General features: G+C 43.9%; 2 protein-coding genes across 2 annotated transcripts; one reads left to right on the top strand and one right to left on the bottom strand.

Annotated features, from left to right (window-relative positions):
• Window positions 1–1,346: 1,346 nt before the first annotated feature.
• LOC308282838 (GTPase IMAP family member 8) lies at window positions 1,347–8,404 on the bottom strand (the record flags this gene model as incomplete). The annotated part of the gene is made up of 7 exons (XM_080723224.1): window positions 1,347–1,458; window positions 2,999–3,302; window positions 3,758–4,056; window positions 4,556–4,687; window positions 5,721–5,824; window positions 6,706–7,252; window positions 8,374–8,404. 7 exons carry the CDS (start codon window positions 8,402–8,404, stop codon window positions 1,385–1,387), a joined length of 1,491 nt encoding a protein of 496 aa, XP_080579350.1. The 3' UTR covers window positions 1,347–1,384.
• Window positions 8,405–10,054: 1,650 nt separating this feature from the next.
• On the top strand, window positions 10,055–25,378 carry adsl (adenylosuccinate lyase). Its single transcript, XM_080722957.1, has 12 exons — window positions 10,055–10,316; window positions 14,515–14,718; window positions 15,212–15,256; window positions 15,490–15,569; window positions 16,632–16,803; window positions 17,646–17,692; window positions 17,897–17,987; window positions 19,014–19,083; window positions 20,135–20,282; window positions 21,395–21,575; window positions 23,444–23,620; window positions 25,210–25,378. Exons 1-12 carry the CDS (start codon window positions 10,173–10,175, stop codon window positions 25,294–25,296), a joined length of 1,446 nt encoding a protein of 481 aa, XP_080579083.1. The 5' UTR covers window positions 10,055–10,172; the 3' UTR covers window positions 25,297–25,378.
• The last annotated feature ends 214 nt before the right edge of the window (window positions 25,379–25,592 follow it).

The raw sequence follows: 25,592 nt of genomic DNA, 5'->3' as shown, positions 1-25,592 counted from the left end.
TTAAAAGGTTTCTGTTAATAAGTGACTCATGTCTTCTGTTAGTGCTAATGAGTATTTCAGTAAATATGCCAGAATTGGCCCAAAAGGGCTGGATTTCATCCCAAATCCCAGAGCAGGACTACTGAAATGTTGATGAAAAGAAACCTTCATTTCGGCTTCATACACTTACGCGTAATATTACCCACAGAGAATATACAACAGGAAGATAATATCCTGTTTGTAACTGGATCCAACTGGTAATATCATAATATTACCAGATGCTGAATGTCTTCTGATTCAAGAATGATCACATGGCAAACATTAATACCTCTGGAGTGCACAAAGGACCTACGGTTCACTGAATTTCCCCCTTGGGATAATAAAGGTATCTATCTATCTACTTACTCACCTCAAATCCAGATTACTGTTTCTTATATTGCAGATATTTGGTTTCTGTTGGATGGGCTTACACTACAGTATGTCAGCTGTTTTTTCTCAATAGGTTGCTTTTGCTTGAGCATTTTCATCACCCCATACCCCAGTTGAATGAGGAGGAACATATAGATGAAAACAACACAGAATGGCCTCCTTAAAAAGCACTACAGAGTTCAGTCAACATGTAACATGGGCTAGAATGAGCTCTGACTCGTGCAGTCTCTGTCTCTCTCACTTAATGTCACAGACCGGTCAGTGGATATGACTCATACCCTACTGCTGACTGCCTGTGATGAAGTTGTCTTCTCCCTCATCAGTAGATTGTAATACAAAGTAAAAACAAAGGTGATGCATTGCATCATTCCCCAGCAGACAACATTACAATGGCGTCACGCTCACTGCGCACACATATACACACACAAAGAAGCACACAAGCTTAATACTCCCGGGAACGTAGAATTACAATGTCTCTGAATTAATCCACTTTCTTATTCTGAGGCGTTGAAGCAAGGTGTCATTAGCAGCAGTCCTTGTCTCTGACACAGACAGAATGGTATTGTCACTTAGACCCTGTTGGAGCAGAACCCAAATATCTAAAATGGAACTCAAGGTATGTGGGCAGCGTTTGCCCTCACAACACACCCCAGTCATCACATCAGAGTGTAGCTCTGAATCTAAGCACAAACCACACAAACAGCAGAGGATATCCAATATCCATATCTGAATCCAAGTTGTCTTGATGATGTGAGATGCTTTCAAAGTCTAAGGCAGAGCCTTCATCACAGGACCACTGTTCCAAAACCCCTGTTGCTGATTTTGTCTCAGTTTCCCTTAAAATCCTTCGGAAGTTGAGTTGAGGAGAGGGCTATCTAGATGAGGTTTCATTATATGAGGTAATGTTTGGGTCTGGTGAAGTCTCAAGGCAAGGTGTAAAATGCAAAATTCCGCTTTTCCCTTCATAGCCGGCGGATCACTGGAGCTGGCATCCTCTACAGTCATCCTCTGGTTCAGTGTTGTCAGAGGACTGAGAGCTCTCATCTGTCACTGTCGAACATACACAATTACATCAATGTGTGATAGAAACCTTTTTTAAATATTTTTTATATAAACTTTTTTTATATTAACAACTTGAACCCTAACGTCCATATTCTAAGAACTTTAGCCAAAAATAGTAGATCTACAAGCTCACAACGCCTCGCGCTCCGAGCTTGTAGATCGGCTATTTTTGGCAAAGAGGTTTGGTCTAGAGGGGAAAAAGAGCAGACCAAGTACAGAGAGAACGGTCAAGTTTATTAGACCGTTAATAGGTAGACTTATTAGGGAGTCTTACTGGTAGGTAATGATGGCTCAAGTGGTTAAATATCTGAAAACACAAATTGAAATGAATCCAAAATACACTGATGAACACACAAAATACACTGATGAAACTATATGGAATCTATGAACAAATTGTGGGGGTCCCTGCTTCATCTCTCTCTCAACTAAGGGGTCCTTGGCCTGAAAACGTTGAAGACCCCTGGTATAGAGTATAATAGATCTTGTAGGCTACTTCCTCCAACTACTACATAATAAAAAAGAAAAATGCAGGCATTTTATATCTTAAGGCCAGAGGCGTCACAATGGGGGGATAAGTGGGACTGAGTTACTAGGGCCCAAGGTGGAGGGGCCTTAATTATTTTATACTTTAGGTATTGAAAAAATAGCAGATATACAAGCTCACAGTGCAGCACCAAGTGCCGCACTGCGAGCTTGTAGATCTGCTATTTTTGAAAAGTCTTGAAAATGTGTGCAAATCATATGTATCTTTTAAGCGAACATTTGTAACTCAAATTTTGCTTCTGGGGGGTCCCTGGAACGTTGATGGGGGTCCGTCGCCAAATACATATCATTATGGGGGTCCTTCACATGAAAAAGTTTGAGCACCACTGACATAGAAACAAAAACGTTGGAAGGATTTGATAAATAGCAAATTTTCACGATTTCTCAAAAATAGCAGATATACAAGCTCGCAGCGCACGCTGAGAGCTTGTATATCTACTACCGTATATTTCAATAGTTAAAGCACAAAATAATGAGTAATAATGCGTTCCCCGTCTAAAAGGGTTTAACCCCCTCCCCCTATGAAGAACATTCATGGGGGGCACACAGTGAATCCTTGTACCTAGGGCCCAGAATTTGGTGTGACACCCCTGCCAAAGGCTACTTCACTTTTAGGGAAAGCGTAAAGTACAGCACATCTTAAAGGAGTAGTTCACTCACAAAATGAGGAGACTTGAGTTCAACAATATATGTTTTCGTATTTTTCGCATTCCTAAGACAAAAAATTGATTATAGTAAATTTACCCCCATTGATTCCGGATGGGGACCCAAATGCATTCGGGTCCATTTATCAATGGGGGTACATTTATTGTACCCCCATCATTTAATTACATTTATTGTAATTAAATGATTGTCTTAGGAATGTGATTAAAACAAAAAAATATGATTGAACTCAAGTCTCCATGGCATGAGTAATCAATAGAAAAAATATCATTTTGGCGGTGAACTACTCCTTTAAGTGTAACTAACGAGTAGTGAGACTTACGCCATTCGTCCTGTATGGGGAGGAAGGCCTCGTCCCCATTCTCTACATTCTCCCTGATCATCTCCTCGATCTTGTCCAGCAGGTCCGAGATGCCCCTGCTGTCCTTCCCGGGCACCTTACTGTCCAGCACGTGGTAATAGTTCCCGCAGTACGCCAGCAGCCTGTGCAGCTCCCGCCCCCCTCTCTGAATGTGCTCCTCGATGGGCGTGTGGCCCAGCCAGTCGCCGCAGCTGAACAGCACCATGGTGTGGAGGCACGACCTCTCGCCGAACAGCGCCTCCAGGTGCGCCTGCAGGGTGCGTCGCTTCCTGGTGGTGAGCAGGGACGTGCAGAGAATGTTAGAGAGGCAGGGGCTGACATTTCTAAAAGGGCCTTTTTGTGAAAATATAGAAAATAGCCGACCTCCAAGCTCACAACGTGCCGCGCTGCTACGCGTTGTGAGCTTGGAGGTCGGCTATTTTCGGTGCTTGATACCACACTGAACTAAGGATTATCAAGTCAATACTGGAGATGTGGCGTAACAGCCTGGATTTCTACACAGAGAGGGCAATTCTTTCAACATAAGATGCTGCATTCAAGTTCAGGAGTGTTTGGATAAGGCAATTCTCTTGAATGCCGCCATTCAGGTATGGCATGGAAAGAGGGCATTTGCAATTCTTTCACCATAGTGAAAACTGCATTCATGGTCCGGAGAGGACACTTTTTACAGACAGATAAAAGGGCAGGGGCTCAAGCCCCCTTTGATGTCTATGTGTGCACGTGCCTGGTGGTGAGCGACGAGACCACAGGGAGGACCAGCAGGAGAGTGTGTGGCCCCGGGCGCAGGAGGGCCGCGCCGCGCTGCGTCTCGTGGCGGATGCGCTTTGGGGTCCGCCGGACGGAGAACCAGTCCCAGCCTGGGGTGTCGACAATGGTGACCCTGCGTCCCGACACCAGGGCCTGCCTCCTCAGACACAGCTCTGTCTCCTGGCCCGCCTCGAAGACACGATTCCCCAGGATGGAGTTCCCCACCGAGCTCTTACCTACGCCCTTCCAGCCCAGCAGCAACACCCTTAGCTCTGGGAGGGGTGAGAGACACACACACACGCACGCACGCACGCACGCACGCACGCACGCACGAAGGCACGCACACACACACACACACACACACACACACACACACACACACACACACACACACACACACACACACACACACACACACACACACAGACAGGTGGAGTGGGGTGGGTGGGTGGGTGATGGAAGGATTGAGACGGAAAGAAAAACAGAAAAAGGAGAGAAAGGGGGATACATAGGTGGACACTGGACAGTGAGACAGACAGCAGGGCTTCTGCTACAGTATGTGTCCCATTTTCCCAAGCACAGAGTAGGGCAGCTATGCACCACATGCATATGTAGATTATGCATTGCACACACACACACGCACGCACGCACGCACGCACGCACGCACGCACGCACGCACGCACGCACGCACGCACGCACGCACGCACGCACGCACACACACACACACACACACACACACACACACACACACACTCACACACTGCTCCTCACCTCTGGGAGGTCCTCCAATCATCTGCTCCCTTTGTCTAACGTGCTCCTCCATCCTCATCCGTTCCTCCTCAAGAGCCTTCCTGGCCTGCTCCTCCTCCAGCAGAATCAGCTCGTTCACCTCAAAGTACCACCCTAAGACACAGCACATTCTTTATCATATTACTATTGATGAGATGGTTAAGCAATTGGGGAAATCCTGCTAAGGCAAACGCTGATAAGGCAAACGCTGATAAAGCAAACGTAAATGTACTGCCCGGGTTTCACATTGCAAGCGGCGCCCGGGTCTCCTGGTCCTACCGTAGTGATGAATAAAGAATTTTGAGCAATAGGGTCTACAATGGTTATATGTCACAGTTATTGTCCACGACATTGCAAGCGGCGCGAAGGCCAGCGGACCTTGGTCCTGCTCTTCGCGCCCGAGCGCAGCAGGCGCGAGTGCCCGTGAAGCCGTGGTGAATGCAATCGTTATATTTATGGGTTAGGGTTAGGGTTAGGGTTAGTGCACGATAAACGCATGAATGGGATCATGAAACGCGATGCAGGTGAGCTCACATTTCACCATAACAAAAGGAGGTTTAGTACATTAGTTTGCCTTATCAGCGTTTGCCTTATCAGGACGTGCCCAAGCAATTTACTTTAAGATTACCACAAGTTGCCAAATAAAAATGTATTTGACAAATAATGAAATATTCCAGTGAGATGTATAGTTTAAGCTCTTGAGAAAAGAAAGAAAGTAACAGGCGACTTTGCAGATAAACACATTTGAGGTTTTTGTAGACCTAATAGCCCAGTGTATGATTAAACAATTATACCAAAGGTACTAATGATCAACAACGGAAAAACATGGGATCCTGCAACAGATGGTACAGTATGGCTTCCACAGAACGAGTCAGATTTGAGTCAGTCTGGGATTACATGAATGACAAGACAGTGTGCTTGTGATTTGGCACTATAACACATTTTAATTTTCTACAGCCCAAGAACAGTAGCAAGTTTTCTGAGATGGAACAACCTAGTAACCTAGCAAGTGTACGTACAGAGGTATTTTCCTGCTATGTACGTGTGTGCTGTGTATACAGTATACACACTGTATGTAAGGTATACAATACATGTTCAACAAACATAAAGAATAGTTATATTATTAATATTATTATCATTTGCAAACCTTGGTTGTCAGTTATCAACTCCTCCACCTTCTCCATAAGTTCTGGCACCTGCGTGTTGTCCTCTCCATTATTCTCTTTGCTCGTGTTATCAAAGGCATGGTACCTGGACATGTGGGATAGAAAGATAGTGATGAAAGGTAGACTCAGGCTAACTGGAGCACAAACATTATTCATCTCAGCAGTGTTAGTGCCAACGTTGGCCGGATTTGCACAGGAATGAAGAGGCTGTTTTTTAGCCCTGAGTGAACCAGATTCAACGCTTTAATATTGCCTAGTACTGTTCCTCAAACATAATTTTCTTACTAAGGCATACTACATGAAGTGTGGGGGTGAGGTGGATCCGCCTGTAGGATACCATTACATTTGTTGTGCTTAGGTTATTCTGAACAGTATGACAGTATGACAGAGAGATAAGGTCAATATAACCAGCATCGGGACAATTCTAGGATCAGAACTTTATGGGGGCTCTGCCTCAAAGCCACTGGATAACAATAAATAAGTTATTATTATAACATACTGTACATTATATAATACCTACTGAGCCCCTTGGGCCCTGATTAAGGAGAGTGAAAATGAAAGTGTCTCAAAACACAACTGCACTGATGGGAATGTTTGTGGATATTATTAAACTGATTCATTCCGGTAACAAGGAGAGACAATGAAAGGGACATTTATTATTAGTATCAAAAACAAAGCTACTGATGGGAAATTATGGAGGACATCTGGCCACGCCTGGCCTGAAACACAGATGTTATTAAGTTACCAAATCCAGACATAAAACCATATCTTTGGAAATGGTTAGAGTGAAAATGAAAGTAACCTTTCCAAATGAGCAACAACCCAAAACTCGCAGCCATACTGTCAAAATAAGTGGGGGACTATTATATAACATTTTACATTTTAAAATATGTAATGTTTACATTTTTAGGGCTGCTAACATGAAATGTAGTGCTTGCGCACCCATAAAAAGGTTCTAAAACATACCTGCTTCCACACCTCTCCACCAACCACTGCAGGGGCTCCCCTGTGTTGGATATGTGCTCCTCGATGAAGGTCCCCTTGGGCAGCTTGTCAACTCCAGTGAAGAGCACCATGGAGTATCTCCAGGTGCCTCCACCCAGGGCCGCCAGCTGGTCCTCTGCTGCCTTTTTCTGTATCTCTGTGAAGGGCTGGGTAACCGACACTACCAACAGCAGGGCATGGGGTCCAGGAGGGCAGAGGATGGCTCCCATACAAGGCCCCTCGCTGTCAAAGCTTGGCGGTGGCTGTGGGGGGTCAGCTGTGGCGTTATCGTTCTCGTCCGTGTTGCAGTCATTCTCTGGGTCGCTGGGGATAGTCCAGGGCGGGGTGTCGACCACAGTCACCCGTCTGCCATAGATCTCTGTCTGGCCCACGTTGCTGTGGGTGGTCTCCGTTCCCGGCTCAAAGACTTCTTCCCCCAGGATGGTGTTAGCTGTGGAGGTCTTCCCGGAGTGTGGCCCCCCAAGAAGCAGAAGTCTGCGCTCGGGTGGGTGACGGACCCCATGTTCGCCTGTTGGAAAACAATGTATGTGATTGAATGCTTCTCCTTGTTATGGTTTAGTTAGGTGGTTTGCTGTACTAATGTCTGCTGCACTGACAGGAGGGTGGGTTAGTCTATTATGTGCCTGTGAGCTAATGATCATAGTGAAAGTGATTACATCATCTACTATATGGTTCCAACAACAATTACAAAGGACCCTCCAGCAAAAGCATTCCCAAGCAATTCCAAAAGTGCTCTAGTGGTGCAGTGCAGCCGGAAACCCCTTTTTCATAAAGGAAGCGGAAGCGATAATGGCAGTGTGTTTCAATGTGTTCATATTTACAAATATGACAAGCTTCAATGTCCCTGTGAAGATTTACATGGCAATATGTCTGTTGGCCATGATGTAACCTCTAGTTTAAATTCAAAAACAAAACATACAAAAAAGAAAACGTACAAGTTTATAAATCACAACATTTTCTAAATATTATTTATCAAATCAGGATAATCTTGGAGTGAGAGTGAGACATAATAATTCATAGTTAGATATATCAATCTCATCTTTCTCTACATGTTTTGGAGATGACACACTTTCTTCTATTTCAGTCCTTATCCTCTCAAGTTGCTGTCGTCTTGCGCGCTTCCTTTCATCAGCTCCACCATATCAATTTGGCTTTCCTCCTCTCCCTTTACCTTCTACCCAACTTTCATCCTGTTCATCCTTTTTGCACTTTGGAAAAAACACAGGTGAGAGAGAGGAGGATCCTTGTCCAGAGGATGGCATGATGGCAGAATATGATGTGCTGTGAGTGGATGTCAAAAGAACAGAACACACATTTGGATGGCAGGAAGACGGAATATGTCATTTGAAAACAGGTAGTGAGAGGCTGGCGAACCAGAATTGAAAATACAGGTCGAAGGCTTTTTGTGTCAGTGACTCTGTGCTGCTGTGACCGTCCATGTGAGCTGCTACACACAGGAAGTGGACTCAAGCAACAGTTCCAATGACTGTGGATGTTTGATGAAAAGTTCAATGGCCCCAAGTGCTTAATGCCAGATGTTCCATGCGAAAGGAGCGACAGGATGAGGAGGGTTGAGGACCTGTGTTGAGCCATGTGTTGAGGATAAAGATGAAAAAAAAAGCCACTTACCAGACCCAGAAGCAGAGGACAAAGCAGCCATCTTGTGTGTAGAACCTCTGGTCTCCCCCTCCTCGCCCCCTCTCCTCCGTCTCCTTCTGGGATCCACTGTGCTTTCTCTTTCGTGTTTCCTTGTTCAGAGAGAATGGGGCTGCCAGGAGGCAGTGACTCCAGAGTGGTGTGTGAGAGCCTGGGCGCTCTCTCTCTCCCTCCCTGCGTCTCTCTCCTTCTCACTGTACCTCCTATGCCACTCAACCTCTCCCCCTCTCCATCCTATTATCTACCCACACCACCAGCACCAACACACCACACACAGTCACACACGCTGTGTCTCTCTCTCTCTCTCTCTCTCTCTCTCTCTCTCTCTGTTCTTCCCCCTCTGTCTCCTCTGCCCCTCCCGTCCCGCACTACTCCCCTTTTTTAATGTCTTCCTTATTTTGTCAGTCCATGCAGAGAGGAGAGATTGTGCAATGCAGGAGACGGGAAGTCCAATGCCACCCCTGCAGAAGCTCTGGAAAGGTGTCTCGTCATTTTGTGGGAAAAAGGGAGGAGGCAAGTCCTCCCACACACACACACACACACACACACACACGCACACACGCACGCACGCACGCACACACGCACACACACACACACACACACACACACACACACACACACACACACTCACTCACTCACTCACTCATACTACACACACGCACAAGTGCATACATACCACAGCAGCTCTGTAGAAAGCACACTGCAGAGACAGATATACAAATCCACTGAGGGAGAAAGAAATACAGAGTCGGAGACAGTGAGACAGAGGGAGACCGAGAGATGGAGAGGAGGAGACAAAGGGATGAGAGAGAGAGAGAGAGGAATCAGAGAGGGATGGATATACAGTGTTTACAGCTGCAACTATTCCCTAGATGCTGCTGCATACTCACAGATACTGATACACATTCCTATTTATGATGCCCTTCAGGCAGGCAGGAGGGAGGGAGCTGGATGATGCTACATGTATATTGAATGAATATTCATAAATAATGAAATAACAGAGGCAGCAATTGGCTATGTTGTTACATAAGACATGCCAGTCATGCCACCAAATTCTAAAAGCAGAGGGGGAGGTTCTATTACGGAACTGACTGTCCTAAATTCAATGCACTGTCAGTCACCTTCAGATGAATAATCTCTGCATGAATGATACATCTTGCTCGTAATGTGGCTCGCATACAAACGATCCACACCACTCTGGGTACCACGTCAGATCATAAATGTATGGCTCACTGGCAGTTTAATGGTGCCATGCATGCCATAATGCAATAAGGTACAATCAGGGATCTGGTGGTCGTGCATCTGTTGCTGCCTATGGGAGGATCACGTCTAGTAGACGTTTTATTACTAGTGAACATGTAAAATACTTTCCCATATTCAATCAATCAATCAATGCATAATGCATGCATGCCATGATGCATGCATAATCTGCTACCCCGAACGAGTAGAATTTACAATGGTACAAAAGTATGGCATCGATAATGATTAGAGGGCGGTATGATAATAACGCTTTACCAGCACATTTATTTATAAATGGTAACGATTTATTGACCTTCTGCCGTATGACAGCACAAAGCAAGTTAAGCAACGCAATACCTCTTGCCGTACACCGACCAGAAGTGTCGTAAACAGACAGTGCATGTCCATGTGAAATTGCACGGTTACTGGACCCCATGTACTGGGCAGGCTAGTGGTTGTTGTGATCGACCTGTGGCAGTTAGAGCAGTGTGTAAACCTTCTGTTCTCCTGAGTCCTGACCAGACCACCACACTATGGAGGGTTCCGATGAGTTTGATAAGTATCGCTCCCCGCTGGTGTCCAGATATGCCAGTAAGGAAATGGCCTACAACTTCAGTGACAGGAAGAAATTCACGACCTGGAGAAAGCTGTGGATCTATCTGGCCAAAGCTGAGAAGGTTTGGCTCTCACTGCTGTCTGCTGCAGATGCAGCTGGAATCTGGATAGGCTACTGATTTGATCAAATGCTTGTTTCTTTGTTTTATTACGCGCACGTTTTGTCTTGTGTTGTTGGTGTTGTTGTTGCAAGACATTAGTTAAAATCTGCGAATCTGCGACCTTGAGACAGAGAGCACTAATATCAAGTTCCCCGAACTAAATATAGTTTTAAAGCAGGGACCCCGTGAAAGATTGTCCTTGAATCATATAGCTCCTGTAGAGAAATGACAGATCAAAGCCAGCCTGTTGCAGGACTAATACTCAGGGAGGGAATTACAGGCTGGGAATATTGATCAATCAATCACGCATAGCATCACACCATGCTCCCTTCAATTTGTAGTCCTGGTAGTCGACATGCAGTAGGTCAATTTAAGCAACAGGGCCAACTCGGGAAATAAAGGCTATTGTTTATACACCCTGTTGAATTACATTAGGCTATTAACAAAATGTTATTATTGGTATCAATTTAAGGTCGTTTTTTTTTTTCAAATGTTTATTAGTTTCATACAATGTTTTTACATATTCAATTTAGTTTTGCCTAGACATTGATTTTCCATTTGTTATCAACAGATAGAAAACTAACATTGAAAATCAATTACAGTTTGAATACAGCTTCAATTTGAGAATGCTAGAAACACTCACATCAGTGTCCCATTCCATATACCCAGAGTTCAGAAAGATAGCAGCATCTATCACATGTATTGCTCCAACCCAGAAGATTGCCATAAATTGTGTGTTTAAAAAAAAAAAAGTTTTAGATAGATACAAATCGTACTGTGAAAATGATAGTGATAACCTATTGTGAAATGATAGACCTAAGCTTGAGTCACACAATGGCTGTTCACAAAACAAAATTTGGACCACCAAACAATATCAGAGAGTTTATTTTGTTTATGACCACCATGTTTGGTTTAGGTTATCCAGTCCACGTTTCAAGTGTAGCCTTCAGTATGTTCCTCTCATACTTTGGCAAGCATATATAGTCCTGTATTTTTCCCCAAGTGACAAGCATCTTCCACACCCCTCACATTATAGAGAAGGTTGTGGTTAATTAACATCAGACCCTTTCTCACATGCATCACCTCATATGACTTGACACACACACACACACACACACACACACACACACACACACACACACACACACACACACACACACACACACACACACACACACACACACACACACACACAATGACACAAAGGCCATACTCCATACAGATACACTACAGACTACAGTATTGCTACTTTACAGAACAGAAATCTTTAACTTCTCACCTCCCTCTATTCATCTCACGGTCAGCACTTAGGGCTTAGGTCATTAAAACCTGGAAAGCATCCGTTTCATTTTAGATTTTTGTGTTGGCTATTCTAAAAATAGCAGATATACAAGCTCAAAGTCACTTCATCCCACGCTACGAGCTTGTATATCTGTTATTTTTCTTTAAAGTTGGGGAACTACTGATTTATTTGTCGAATCGGCCTCAGGTCTTAATGTTAAGTAATCTCATCTTCTGAGATCAGAACAAAGAGTCTCTCCACGCACTGAAAATAACTGTTCTGGTAACTCCAGGTGTTCTTTAGGGAGTTAGCTGAGCTACAGTGCCATACTACCACTAGGGGAGGGTTTGTGTGTTTTAAAATAGCATGAAGAGAATGTCACAGTAATAGGAAACGGACCCCCAGAGAATCCATATTTTACTTTACACACACCCTGTCTGCTCAGCTGCCTTGCTCGTTTGTGTGTGACAAGTGTAGCACGTTATCGGGGTAATGCACAGCTTTTGGGGTTCATTGACTGACACAAATGTACAGTTGTACTACAAACATATCTAGCCCTGGCCATATAATATTGTGTATGCAAAAACAAAACAACCCATGGTTTCCAACTTCCATATCAACTTTTCTTGAATTTGCGGACATTATTTGTTTTGCTCATGCCAAAGCCATTGAGATACAATTGCATCATCTCCGTTCACTTCATTGGGCTAATTATTTTACAGAAATGGCAGGTTAACAAAGAATATTCATCATATAAAATTCAGTATTTAATCATTTATCACCAATGCCAAAACCACCTGACAGTTGATTGGAAATTAGTTTAGGTGCGCTCAGAGATAACAACAAGAATGTGGACGTAATGCTTGCCTTCAGGCAACCAATTGTTCCTACAATGTACTGTATGTGTGTACTACTGCATAATTCCAAACTTGAATCCTCATAATTGGTGTTGATTAAGCATGCATGATGCATGAACCACATGACCTGCACTAGTGTTTCTGACCCCTTACTGATGTAACTCCTTCTATCTCAACAGTTTTGGCACAGGAGCCGATCTCCTGACCTATAACATAGTAGCTGGGCCTTGAACCGTGTGGCCTTGTCGCAGTGTTGATTTTGTCGACTAAAACTATGACGAAAAATGTTTGTCGACTGTGTTTTTTTCACTGACGAAAACTAAATAAAAACAACATAAAAACTAAGCTGTGGTGACTAAAACTAAGACTAAATATATTGACAATTTCGTCAACAAAATAAAAACTAGACTAAAACGTTAGGGAGAAGAGAGTAATTTTATGTTTGGTTGCTCTCAGGTGTTGCGTGCTAAAAATAGCCGATCTACAAGCTCACAACGCGTCGCGCTGCGACACGTTGTGAGCTTGTAGATCTGCTATTTTCAGCACACAACCAAGTGTAAAATCAGTCATTACGATGCCATCAAGGCCTGCCAAAATACATTTTAGTCGGCTAAATCAACTGTAGATTTAGTCGCCTAGAGTCTTATGATATTTAGTCGACTAAAATTAGACTAAAACTAATACTTTTCAGGTGACTAAATTATGACTAAAACTAAATGACATTTTTTTCAAAAGACTATGACTAAAACTAAATCAAAATTTGCTGTCAAAAACAACACTGCCTTGTCGTCACACAGAGATAGAGAGAGACGGAGAGATGGGAGGTTTCAGGGTCTACTAACTAATTGTACAGGCCAGTCAGTCACATGAATGCCCGGTCCAAATAGAGAGCACTTGAATCTTATCACAAAGAATGTTGTCATCACGAGACTCAGACGATTGTATAAATAATGGATAATGTCATCAATCATCACTTTAGGGGTCGTTCGCCTTCTGTCTATGTGGCAGTGAAGTGCGCCAGATAACAGTGTTGGCCAAACAAATTATTGATTAGCATTTGTTCTCTTAAAAATATTTAGTCAGATTAGTTATTTATTTAGCCTGTGAATATTGTATTACTTTGCCGTCCTTTCTGTGTATCCTGATTCAGCTTATTTGTATTTCACTGAACTGTTTGTACGAGTCTCCATAGAATGTGACCATCAACAAACGTAACCTATATACCCGTTACTTTGTTGACCGTGGTCCTCCACTGAGGGGTCTGTACCATAGCCCCGTCCTTTTATAGCCAATATACAAGCTCACAGTGCATCGTGAGCTTGTAGATCTGCTATCTTCGCCAAATGTTAACCTATTATGACCTGCCCAGAATGGGGGTGCTGGGGTATTGAAAGTAAAAAAGAAAAGCCTAATAGCCTATATTCACGTTTTCCTTTCCTTGTTTTCCTACTCTCGCAGGCAGGGGTGTGTGCATCAAATTCTGGGCCCTGGCTGGGTACAATGATTCACTGCGGCCCCCCCATTTAGACTGGGAACGCATTATTACGCATTATTTTGTGCGTTAACTATTGAAAAATAGCAGATGTACAAGCTCACAGCGCGGTGCCGTGCTGCGTGCTTGTAGATCTGCTATTTTAGAAAAATCGTGAACATTTGTGCAAGTCTTTGAATATTTCAAATCCTTCTAAGGTTTTTGAAAAACCTATGTTTCTATGTCAGTGGTGCTCAAACCTTTTCATATTTAGTTCCAGGGATCCCCCCAGAAACAGAATTTGAGTTACAAATGTTTGCTTAAAAATACATATATTCAAAGATTTGCACACATTTTCACGACTTTTGATAGCAGATCTAGCAGATCTACAAGCTTGCAGCGCGGCACTCGGTGCCGCGCTGCGAGCTTGTATACCTGCTATTTTTCATTCGCTAAAGTATAAAATGATTCCAGGCCCCTCCACCTCCACCTTGGGCCCTAGTAACTCAGTCCCACTTTTCCCCTCCCTTGTGACGCCTCTGCCCGCAGGCTCTGGGTCTGCCCATCAGCGATGCTCAGGTTGTGGAGATGGAGAGCCATGCAGAATACATCGACTTTGCCATGGCGGCCGAGGAGGAACGGAAGCTGAGGCATGACGTCATGGCCCACGTGCACACCTTCGCTCACTGCTGCCCCACCGCAGCTCCCATCATCCACCTGGGTGCCACCTCCTGCTACGTTGGAGACAACACCGTAATAATGATTAATTGTGTGCATTCTAGAGTAGGGTTTATTACTAATATTAATCGATGATATGTTAACAACGCTTGATGCTGGTATGGTCCTTTATATATCCTCATATTATCCTCATCTTATTATTATATTTTTTATTTTGCAGTTTATGTTACATGGCATACAAAGACATACAACACATACATACCCCTCTCTCCCCCCTCTCCCCTTAGGCAAAACAAAAAAAACAAGAACAATTTGCTTATTATTTTGCTTAAACCCTCTATACTTAGTAGTAAACTTGACCGGAGTCTACTTTGTACTTTTTTGTTTGTTCCCCCCACTAAATCTTTTTGCTGCTAGCCTATAATCTATCTATGTTGAGAGCTTGTAGATCGGCTATTTTTGGCTACTCACCCTGACAAGGGTTGCGAGGGTTCAAGTGGTTAACCTTTCATTTCTTTGCTAATACAGTTATAAATGTCTTTACAATTTTGTTTTTGTTTTTCTTCAGGATCTGATTATGCTGCGTGACGGATTTGACATTCTGTTGCCTAAGGTGAGGCTCAGCTGTACACACACACACACGCGCACACACACACACACATGCGCACACACACACACACACACACACACACACACACACACACACACACACACACACACACACACACACACACACACACACACACACACACACTGGACTAAATATCCAACAGATCCCTTGTGATGGTATTATTTTTAGCTCTTGTCCTATAATAATATTATAATGATGCTTTCTTATTCCCATAGCTGGCCAGAGTGATTGACAGACTGGCAAACTTTGCAGAGAAATATGCAGATCTCCCAACCCTTGGATTCACACATTACCAGTGAGTTTGAACATACAATTTGCTATGTAGGCATTTAGCAGACACTCTTATCCAGAGTGACTTACAAGTGCAAGGTTGTTGTAAATAAATAAGGGTTAGGGTTATGTTTAGCATTTGTGGTCAAGCAAACGGTATTATGTCTAAATAACATAACATGTCATACAGTGTGTGAATTAGTAGCCAACCTACTATTCATCTGCATGTAACTACCGTACATCAATAAATAGGGGACAGAAGTAATGAATAGGGAGTTGTGAGGTAGAGGCCGAAAAGGTGAGTTTTGAGACTGCGGCAGAAAATGAGGAGTGAGACTGCAGTCGTGACTGATGGGGGCAGGTCATTCCACAGCTAGGGAGCCAGGAGTGAGAAGAGGCTAGGGTGCGTGGAGCATTGACCAGCATTGGCTGGCTTCGGCCAACATTAGCATTCGCTCTAATACTCAGTCAGTGTTTTTCCTGATAATTCATTGAACATACTGTACAATATGTCTCGCTGTCCTTCTGTATGAAAAGTCACCTTCAGGCGGCTGCTACCCGTGACTTGTAAATAGACTAAGCCCCCATGCTCCCCCCACCCTTTTTTCTGCCTCTGTATTTGATGTTATGCTTTTTCTGCTTTTGAAATTGATATTATCCTACATAAAGTACTATGTTCTATCCGTCTGTCTTTCAATGTTATATGAGATACTTAAAGTGTGGTTCCTGTGGAATTAAGCCTCGTCTTTCTAGGATCTCCTTTTAGTTGACCTTGTACCAGTGATTTGTACTGTCATGAAACTGTACTTTTTTCTATTGCAAACTTTTAATAAATTCTTCAATCAATCAATCAATTCTCATGTGCAGGTAATCCTTTCACTTCAACTCTGTCTTCTTTGGTCTGTCTAGCTTTCTCCTCACCTTGTGCTTCAGTTATGTTGTTGCTCTCCTCTGCCTTAAGTCTGATTTATGCTGTGACACGCAACCAAAATAGTGAGTTTGTAGATTAGCAATATTGGCGGAAGACACAAGGCACAACCAAGTAGAAATCAGGTCTTGCAGTACTTCTCTCTTTCTCTCCCGCCAGGCCAGCTCAGTTGACCACTGTGGGGAAGCGAGCCTGCCTTTGGCTACAGGACCTGGCCATGGACATGAGGAACCTTCAAAGGGCCCGCGATGACCTGCGTTTCCGGGGTGTCAAGGGGACCACTGGCACACAGGCCAGCTTCCTGCAGCTCTTCCAGGGGGACCATGACAAGGTGAGCACTCAAGACTACATGGAAGATGATGATAATGATGAACATTTTGAGGCATTTTGTGCAGATGTTATGTTTATTTAGTCAGTAGAGAGAAAGGAAATTGGGGTCAGAGAAGGGGAAATATGTCACACAGGTTTCCGGCCACAATCAACGCACATGTGTGGTTGATGCAATATCCTGTCAACAACCTGCTCTGGCATGTTTGTGTTATTTAGATAGAGAGACAGGGCAGGCAAAGCTGGTTTGCAGCCTGAATCTAATTGGGGCTGTTACAAAAAATGTATGGGTGACTGTCTAACAGTTAACTGTGTGCCTGTAACTTGGCGCCCCGTTTTAGCTTGAAGGTGCTTAATTCACATATCGGCCATGAAGTGGCCCTAAGCATCATGATAACCAGCCTAAAGCCCTTTGCACACAGGACAGTTGCGTTTTTTTCGTTTGCTGCATGATTAAAACGCATTGGATTTGGTGTGCAATGCTGTGCGGAATCGGCGCTGCGGATCCCAAAAGGAGTCATAAAAGGAGTGATGAGTTTTTTCCCGCATGCGACAAGACGCACAAATCGAACTGGGTTCGATCGAAGAAAAAAAAACGCACGGCCACAGCCACTTGTCGCACGGCTAATTCGGATCCGGTGTGCATGAGGTCGTAGAGAATCATTGTTTTCTTTTAAAAAAATGAAATTGTCCGTTTTATCCGTGCGGATAAACACGCCTGTGTGCAAAGGGCTTAAGTAGTGTTACTATTACAGTAATTTTGTGCCAGCAATCCTTTTGTTACTGTAGGTGCCATACAGTATGTGAATCCTCTCATTCTCACTTTCCATCAATGTTCTGCTTCAGGTAGAAGAACTTGACAGATTGGTGACAGAGATGGCCGGCTTCAAAAAGTGAGTTTTCATAAAGAGAAGAGAGATTTACATCCATTGTTTATTTCAGTTTAAAAGAAAAACTTCACAGCAACAAATAATACTATAGGCACTGTGACATGAGACACATTCACATAAAATACCAAGGAACTACATGGTTTCATATTAGGTGAAGGCTTACTGTTACTTTATGTTTCCTAATGATTCTGATCCGATCCGACTCAGATCGTACCTGGTGACAGGACAGACGTACAGTCGTAAGGTGGACGTTGATTCTCTGTCCACTCTGGCCAGCTTGGGAGCTACTGTCCATAAGGTGAGCTATAGAACCTGGACATCAGTGGGCAAACACTGCTACCTAGTGGTCATATAGCAAACAGCAATTGCAAATAAATTAATTAAAAGTAATAACAATAATACTAATGATGATGATGATGATGATGATGATGATGATGATAATAATAATACATTAAATACTGTATATATGTAAGTATTGTTTGATAAACCTGTTTTTTTAATGGACTTTAACTAGTTCACAGCCAAATCGCCTTCCATCGCCATTTTGAGGAGGGTGAGGCAGCCAGATCGCCAAACGTCGCCTTGGGGATCATTTTCTGATCATTTTGGTATTTTTTTTACATTTTTTTAGCTATAAATGACCTTTCTAGCTTAATTTTAGTCTAAGTTACATATTCGAAGGAAGTGACATCATCGATGACGTAACCCGGAAGTCGTTCGGCCATAACATAGAATGGGCCTTTTTACAGCATTGAATGTTGACGTTTTTCTTATCAAACTTTACCATATTTAGACCGATTTTCATTCGGAAAAAAATGGCTGGACTGACAGATTGGTCACTCAAGAGCAAAAACGAGTGTAAATGGCGTGCGCACGACGTTCGGATCGTGTTTTATAGCTCCCGTTCGGCGGACCGGGAGACATAATGGCCGCCAATGGGCGCCGCCATTATGGGTCTACTGCTGTCCACTCGCTAGTCCAGACTCTAGGAGATTATCGTTGGGCACACTCTAGTGGATAGTACTAGTACTACATTCTACAACAATATGATCCCTGTTGGGTTAGATTAAAGCTAACTTGGAAATTAATAAAATTCCTGGCAGTATAGGCGCACAAGCCTATTGTAAATGGCTGGGAGAGATTTTATGTAAATGAATTTATACACTATTTGTGTGCATGTGTATTTCTCGGTTAGATATTGTCTAACTGAGATCATCTGTATTTAGTGAATGCTGAACAGCAACTGAACATTGATGGTCTGGTGGATTGAATTGTTTCATTGCGTGTCTTAATTTATTCTCTTTCATCTCTTCCTCTGCCTTAGATCTGTACTGACATCCGCTTGCTGGCCAACTTGAAAGAGATCGAGGAACCCTTTGAGAAAGAGCAGATTGGTATGTTCATCATTCACTCTTTTCCTCTCACATAGTGAGAGAGAGCAAATAGTCTCCCCACATTCCTACACATTTTTTGGAGCTGTGTGGAACACAAGCTCCCTATACGTGGCCGTGTGTGTGGCCGTCCGTCCGTCCGTGTCTGTCTGTATGTAGCCTCAAAGTTTGGCACGCTACTCCTCCCACAGTTTTTGCACCACACACTCGCGCCATATGTCAAATCGACCGGCTTACTCGGGAATCGTGTGCTAGTAACTTGCTAAGAGAAAGGTTCTATAGTTTAATTGATATTAATTTATTAGTGAATTAATTTTCCCCATTGACTTATAATGGGAATTGCAAAAACTCACATTCAAGTATTTTTCTCTCGTAAACCATAGGAGCTACAGTTTCAAACCTCGGAGAGGAGATTCATAATGATTTTAAGAATGAATCCAAAAATAATTACATCACTCGGCCTCATGGTGGCGCTATAACGGCCCACTTTGCGTTTTGCCCCGTAACTCTTGAACCGTAGATCGGAAAATTAAAATTCTTTTTTTCCCTGGATTCCTTGGGTCAAGACGCATCTCCCCATATAGGCCACGCCCATTTGCGCCAGGATAGATTTTCCGCCATCTTGAATTTTCTCCAAAACACACTTTTTGCACCTTTTCCTACATATTTTCTTCAAATGTCACAAAAATCGGTACACATGATCCTGGGTGACCAGAGAGGTGCTACACACACACACACACACACACACACACACACACACACACACACACACACACACACAGCTCCACTTCGAACAGAGGTTCGATTTTTTCTAGACTTATTGATAATGATGGCCAAGCGTTTGAATGTTCAACTTTGTGATCTTGAGAAATATAGAAGTAAACTATCAAGTTTATTGGTGTGGAGTACCTACGCAGAAGGGTCACTCCGTTAAAAAAATGTGTATCTTCATATGATGATCAAGGGAATAGAATTGTACCTTCCTCAAAGGGAGCAGCTCCTTGCCAAAGCAAGACAATGTACTGCTAAAGTGAATCCTCATTATTTGCTACAGGATCCAGTGCCATGCCCTACAAGAGGAACCCTATGCGTGCAGAGCGCTGCTGTAGTTTGGCCCGCCACCTGGTGGCACTGTTGGCTGACCCATTGCAGACAGCCTCAGTCCAATGGCTGGAGAGAACGCTGGATGACAGTGCCAACAGGTCAAAAAAAACACACACACACACACACACACACACACACACACACACACACACACACACACAGACACACAGAGAATCAGGCATTGATACTTAGCTTATCAGTTGATGCTTTACCTTTTACCTGTATGACTCATTTATTCATGTGTTAGACTGCTTTTATGTTATTGCTGAGCCTTGCTTTGCATGATTGCCTCTTCCGTCGGTGTGTGAATGAGTGAATGACTGTAATGCACATTGTAAAGAGCTTTATATAAAGGTGCAATCTAACTATTAATGTACCGAATGTCTGTCCGTCTGACAGTCTGTCTTTATGCTGACATCACTGATACTAAACAGTGTCTCAGCCATGGTAATAGCCGCATGCTGAAACAATGCCCACATTTGGAGATGATGTCTGTCATCTGTCTGCATGCTATCATCACTGATTCTAAACAGTGTCGCCACCGTGGTAACAGTGCATGCTGAATCCCCACATGCTGAATCCCCAGGGGTCCCTAGCCGCCCACCGAGCACCGGGGCCCCTCCACGCCGTTCACGGCCGTTTCCTAGGAAAACAGTGAAACTACTGGTGATGGGACTGGTGATGGAATTTCTACAAATGGATGGACTGTATGAAATAGAAACCAGAATATCTAAATATAGCACAAATATAGCAATAAGTATAATATACTGTAAGTATATATAAATAAAGTATAATAGATTACACAATGATAATTTCCTATACACTGCTACTGACTGTCCGTCAGTTCCGAAGGCTGCCACTGGGAGCAGTAGGGAGGTGCAGGGAAATCCCTGCAGACCCCTTCCTGCAGGCTGCAGCCGTTACTACTTGACAGTGTAAGGCGTTACCCGTCCGGACGGACATCTACGGACAAGCTGTGACGGTTCCGATAAATGTAGCATGTTTTACAATTCATAGTACAGTACAGTGGTCCCTGAATGGTTGCTGCCTCATTCAATTCAATGCACTTCTATTCAGTTCACGTTGTGAGCTTGTAGACAGAAACACAATTAAATCGTTAATCGCAATTATTTGAGTGACAATTAATCGTCATGTAAAATGTCATCATAATCGTGACAGCCCTATCCTCTGTCTTTCCCTCCACCAATAGGAGGATTTCCCTGCCCGAGTCTTTCCTGACAGCGGACATCATCCTCAGCACGCTGCAGAACATCACAGAGGGCTTGGTGGTCTATCCCAAGGTCATCGAGAGACACATCCGCCATGAGCTGCCCTTCATGGCCACCGAGAACATCATCATGGCCATGGTGAAGGCTGGAGGAAACCGACAGGTAAACACTCTAGGACAGGGGTTCTCAACCCTTTCAGGCCGCGACCCCCAAAATAATCATGTTTTAACTGGGGACCCCTGCACCCTGATGAGCACTAAGAGTTGAGGCATTACATTTTGCATAACACGGTTCTATTGTGAAAATAGATTATCTACATGCTCACAACGCCTCGCAATGGGAGGCATTGTGAGCATGTAGGTCGGCTATTTTCACAATTTCTGCCTCTAATATTTGACAATTTGACCAATGTTTAATTTGTCATTTTAGAGGTATCAAAAAGTCCTTAAATTGTCACTTTAGAAATGTGCTGATAGTACCCTATAATAGTCTATACACTTAAACGTTATGTTGGTTTGTTTACTGTTGAGTGAGTGAGAAAACAATGTTTCACATTAAGCTAATCATCTGGGGACCCCCCAAAATAATTTGGAGACCCCCCTGGGGGTCCCGACCCACAGGTTGAGAACCACTGAGAGGAGAGGTCTTCAACGAGAGTCAAAGCTGCAATTTTGTTGCATATTAAACTTTGCTAACTTGGGTTCATGGATATTTTCAGACTTTAAATGATGATTGATCTGCAATACCAAAATTGCAGAAGTTATGAAGGTGAAAATTATGTTACCAGTCTGATTAGCACAGCGGGTGCCCACGAGGTGTCAACGCGACAATTTCTTTGATGTCGCTGGAGGCCCACGACGCGTTGGGCGCATTTACTGTAATTACAGTATAACTTTATATCTCACCGTTAGGTCGGGGCTACGCCTGGATGTAGCCCATTAGCCGCTAGTTGCTTCGAGTCGACGCTGAGAGCATCGCGCAGCCGTTTTTCTCCGTATACTCCAATGCATTTCCCCATCTTTAAAGCCCTTTATCTCCGATGTTTGTTTTATGGCTAAAACTGTGGCCACGTGCGGCAAAATGTCCAAATTTTGATCGGCAGTGAACAGCTATGATCAACACTAGCCCATACAGTAAGTTACACAATAACATCCTGTCTGCGCTCATGTGACCAAGTGACGTCATCACGCATGCATTGACGCAACAGGGCCTCGTATTCTTCTATGGAAGTGCTATGGGGGCACTCAGAGGGGATGACTGGCGCCTCCTAGTGGGCAGTCGATGTGTTAAGTCTATTTTTTTGTGACTATATAAGCCTAAGCTTAAGGAATAGTCCAATAGAAAAGTCTACAGGCTGTTTCAATTGTCTTATCCACATTCCAGTCCTTGTTTACCCCTGACATGGGTGTAGAAAAAAATATTTTCCCAACGGCGGTTGCCTTTAAGTATGCTGTTCCGAACAGCAGCACAAGCTAGCGAAGGTAAATCCAATTTCAGTCAGATAACTCACAAATACATTTAAAACATTTTATTCATAAGATGTAAATACAAGTGTGAATATTGTATATTTGATCTTGCCATTCAGGCTCTGCTATACATTACTCTGCACATAAGAAGACAAACATTTATAAGAGCAGGGTGATATTTATATCCACCCAGGGGAAAACGGAACACTTTGGGAAAGCAGAGCCTACTGGTGGTGTTGGGAGCAAACCAAGCGCATACAATGTTCAGAGGCACTGACGGCAAGAGGAAGTACAATCAGAATTGGATTAGCTTGCAGGCTGCACATCATACAGTATATACTGTCTGTAACTGGCTCTCTCCAGCATCGCCATATGGCCTTGACATAAGTTTTATAATTATATAAGACTAAGCAGTGTCACCTACAAGCTCACAACGTCATAATGCGATGCGTTGTGGGCTTGTAGATTGGCAATTTAAATGCGCAACACCGACTAAGTATAAATCAGGCTTGAGTGAGTGATTATGGTTTCTTCATCACCTATCTCTATCTCTATCTCCATCAGGATTGTCATGAGAAGATCAGGGTGCTCTCTCAGCTGGCAGGAGCAGTGGTTAAACAGGAAGGAGGGGATAATGACCTACTGGTCAGGGTCCAAGCGGACCCCTACTTCACCCCCATCCTGGGACAGCTGGATGCCATTCTGGACCCCAAAACCTTTGTGGGCCGTGCCCCCCAGCAGGTATACCATAGTAGAACATATCGTCGTTGTCGGGTGGGAACCTCGTATGTCCAAAATCCTTCGTTTTATATTGATCATTTTACAAAGGATTTAAAGTGTGTGAAAATAGCTGATCTACAAGCACACAACGCCTCGCACCGTGCTTTAGATCTGCTATTTTCCCTAGTTTTGTGCGACAATCTTGTATGATAAAGCAGGACTTTACTTTGCGAAAAAACGTACACATTTGAAACTACGATACGAAGTTTCTGCCCGAATGTGACTATACTATACACTACACACTGCATGTCCTCATGGTGGGACGTAACCAGACCGTAACCAGACCAGAGCAGGGTGGCGGCAACATTGTTTCTCTTCAACCAAATTATTGAGGAAAACCTGTGTCCCCCTATGTCCCTCTGTGATGGAAGGTCAATCCCATTCCTAACATACCACCAAAAGAACAACAGCTTAAGGATAGGAAGGTGAATGTCCTTGAGTGGCCAAGTCAGAGCCCTGACTTAAATCCGGATAAAGCTGGAAAAAGTTTTGATTTCAGGCTGTGTGACAAAGATAACTATTATTCTATTAACCATTTCAAAGGGATATGATTTTTGCAACCATAGGTCGCGTTTAGTATGTGAACGGTCACAGCTTGTCCGTATGTATCTCTGTCTAACGCCTGACATTGTGGTTCTATGGGTTTGTCGCTCTGACATCATGCTCTGACGTCACTGTGATGTCAGGGGAACCACTCTTAATAGAATGGGTTTGCCCTTACTGACATCACGCTCTGGCTTCACTGTGATGTCACACTAACAGAATCCCTTTTATGCCCATATATGGAGTTCCCTGATTGAGAACATATCTAACATGACGTCATATGGGAATGCCCATATATGGAGGCCACATCGGCCACATACCACACTAACGGCCGGTTCTACAGACAGGGATCTCCATGTATGGGCATAGGACTTTCACATAACAAATAACTTAGTAATAATGTTTGGGCTCTCACAGCATATCTCCATATACAGTACATGGATCTCCATATATGGGTACCAGGGGTCTCCATATATGGGTAACTGGTCCGATATACATCACTGGCCAGATGGCCAAGAATTGGCGCGATCGCATGTCGCCCTGAGGAGTCTTACTAGTCTATATACTGTATACTACTACTTATAGTTGAGCTTAAATCGGGCCAAAATATGTGAGCCCGGCCCAGCCCAGCCCGGCTGAACGTCAGCCCAAGCTCGGCCCAAAGCCCGATACATAAGTGTCTGAATGGTTTCAACGATCTCCTCCGCTCCGCTCTGCTCAGGCAGTGCATGCATGCACACGCCACAGCAGACACACACAGACGGGAGCACAGCACACTCACACGCTCAACTGTCTGAAAGTTGCGCATCGCAGCGCTAGAGTTATGAGCACGCAGCTTACACAGTCACAGAGACATCATGATACCGCGCTGCGCTTGCCTACCGGATTATAAAAGCCCGACCCAGCCCAAAGCCCGACATATATACATGACAAATTGAGCCCGGCCCAGCCCGCGCCGACCCGGGCTCTGGCCCTCTCCATCCCTAATGCCTACTCTCCACTTTCAGGTGTCCAGATTCCTCTCTGAGGAAGTGCGCCCCCTGCTGGAACCTTACAAGGCCAAGATGGACGTCAAGATTGAGTTGGAGCTCTAAAACACACTCGCACACACACAAGCTAAGAGACTTCATTCACCCTGGTGTGTGACCATGGTGAATGCTGCACTGTACCTCAATAAAGAACAAGTTTACTATCTATGTCTGTATTTTTATATTTGCTGGGATTTGAACATGAATGCCAAAATAAGCAGATGCTTGTAATTGTCTTAAAGAATTGAGTAAACTAGAAGCTGGGCCGCCCTTCGGGCGGCCCAGCGTCTAGTCGGCGACCTGGCCAACTCGGAACAATGTAAATAGGGAATGAATGCCCCGCCCTTTAATGCAAACCCCAT

The sequence above is a fragment of the Nannobrachium achirus genome (assembly GCF_963921795.1).
Source record: "Nannobrachium achirus genome assembly, chromosome: 4".
In the NCBI taxonomy this organism is placed as follows: Eukaryota; Metazoa; Chordata; class Actinopteri; order Myctophiformes; family Myctophidae; genus Nannobrachium; species Nannobrachium achirus.
Note: the sequence above shows the minus strand (reverse complement) of the source record. Positions and strands in the feature narration are given on the sequence as shown.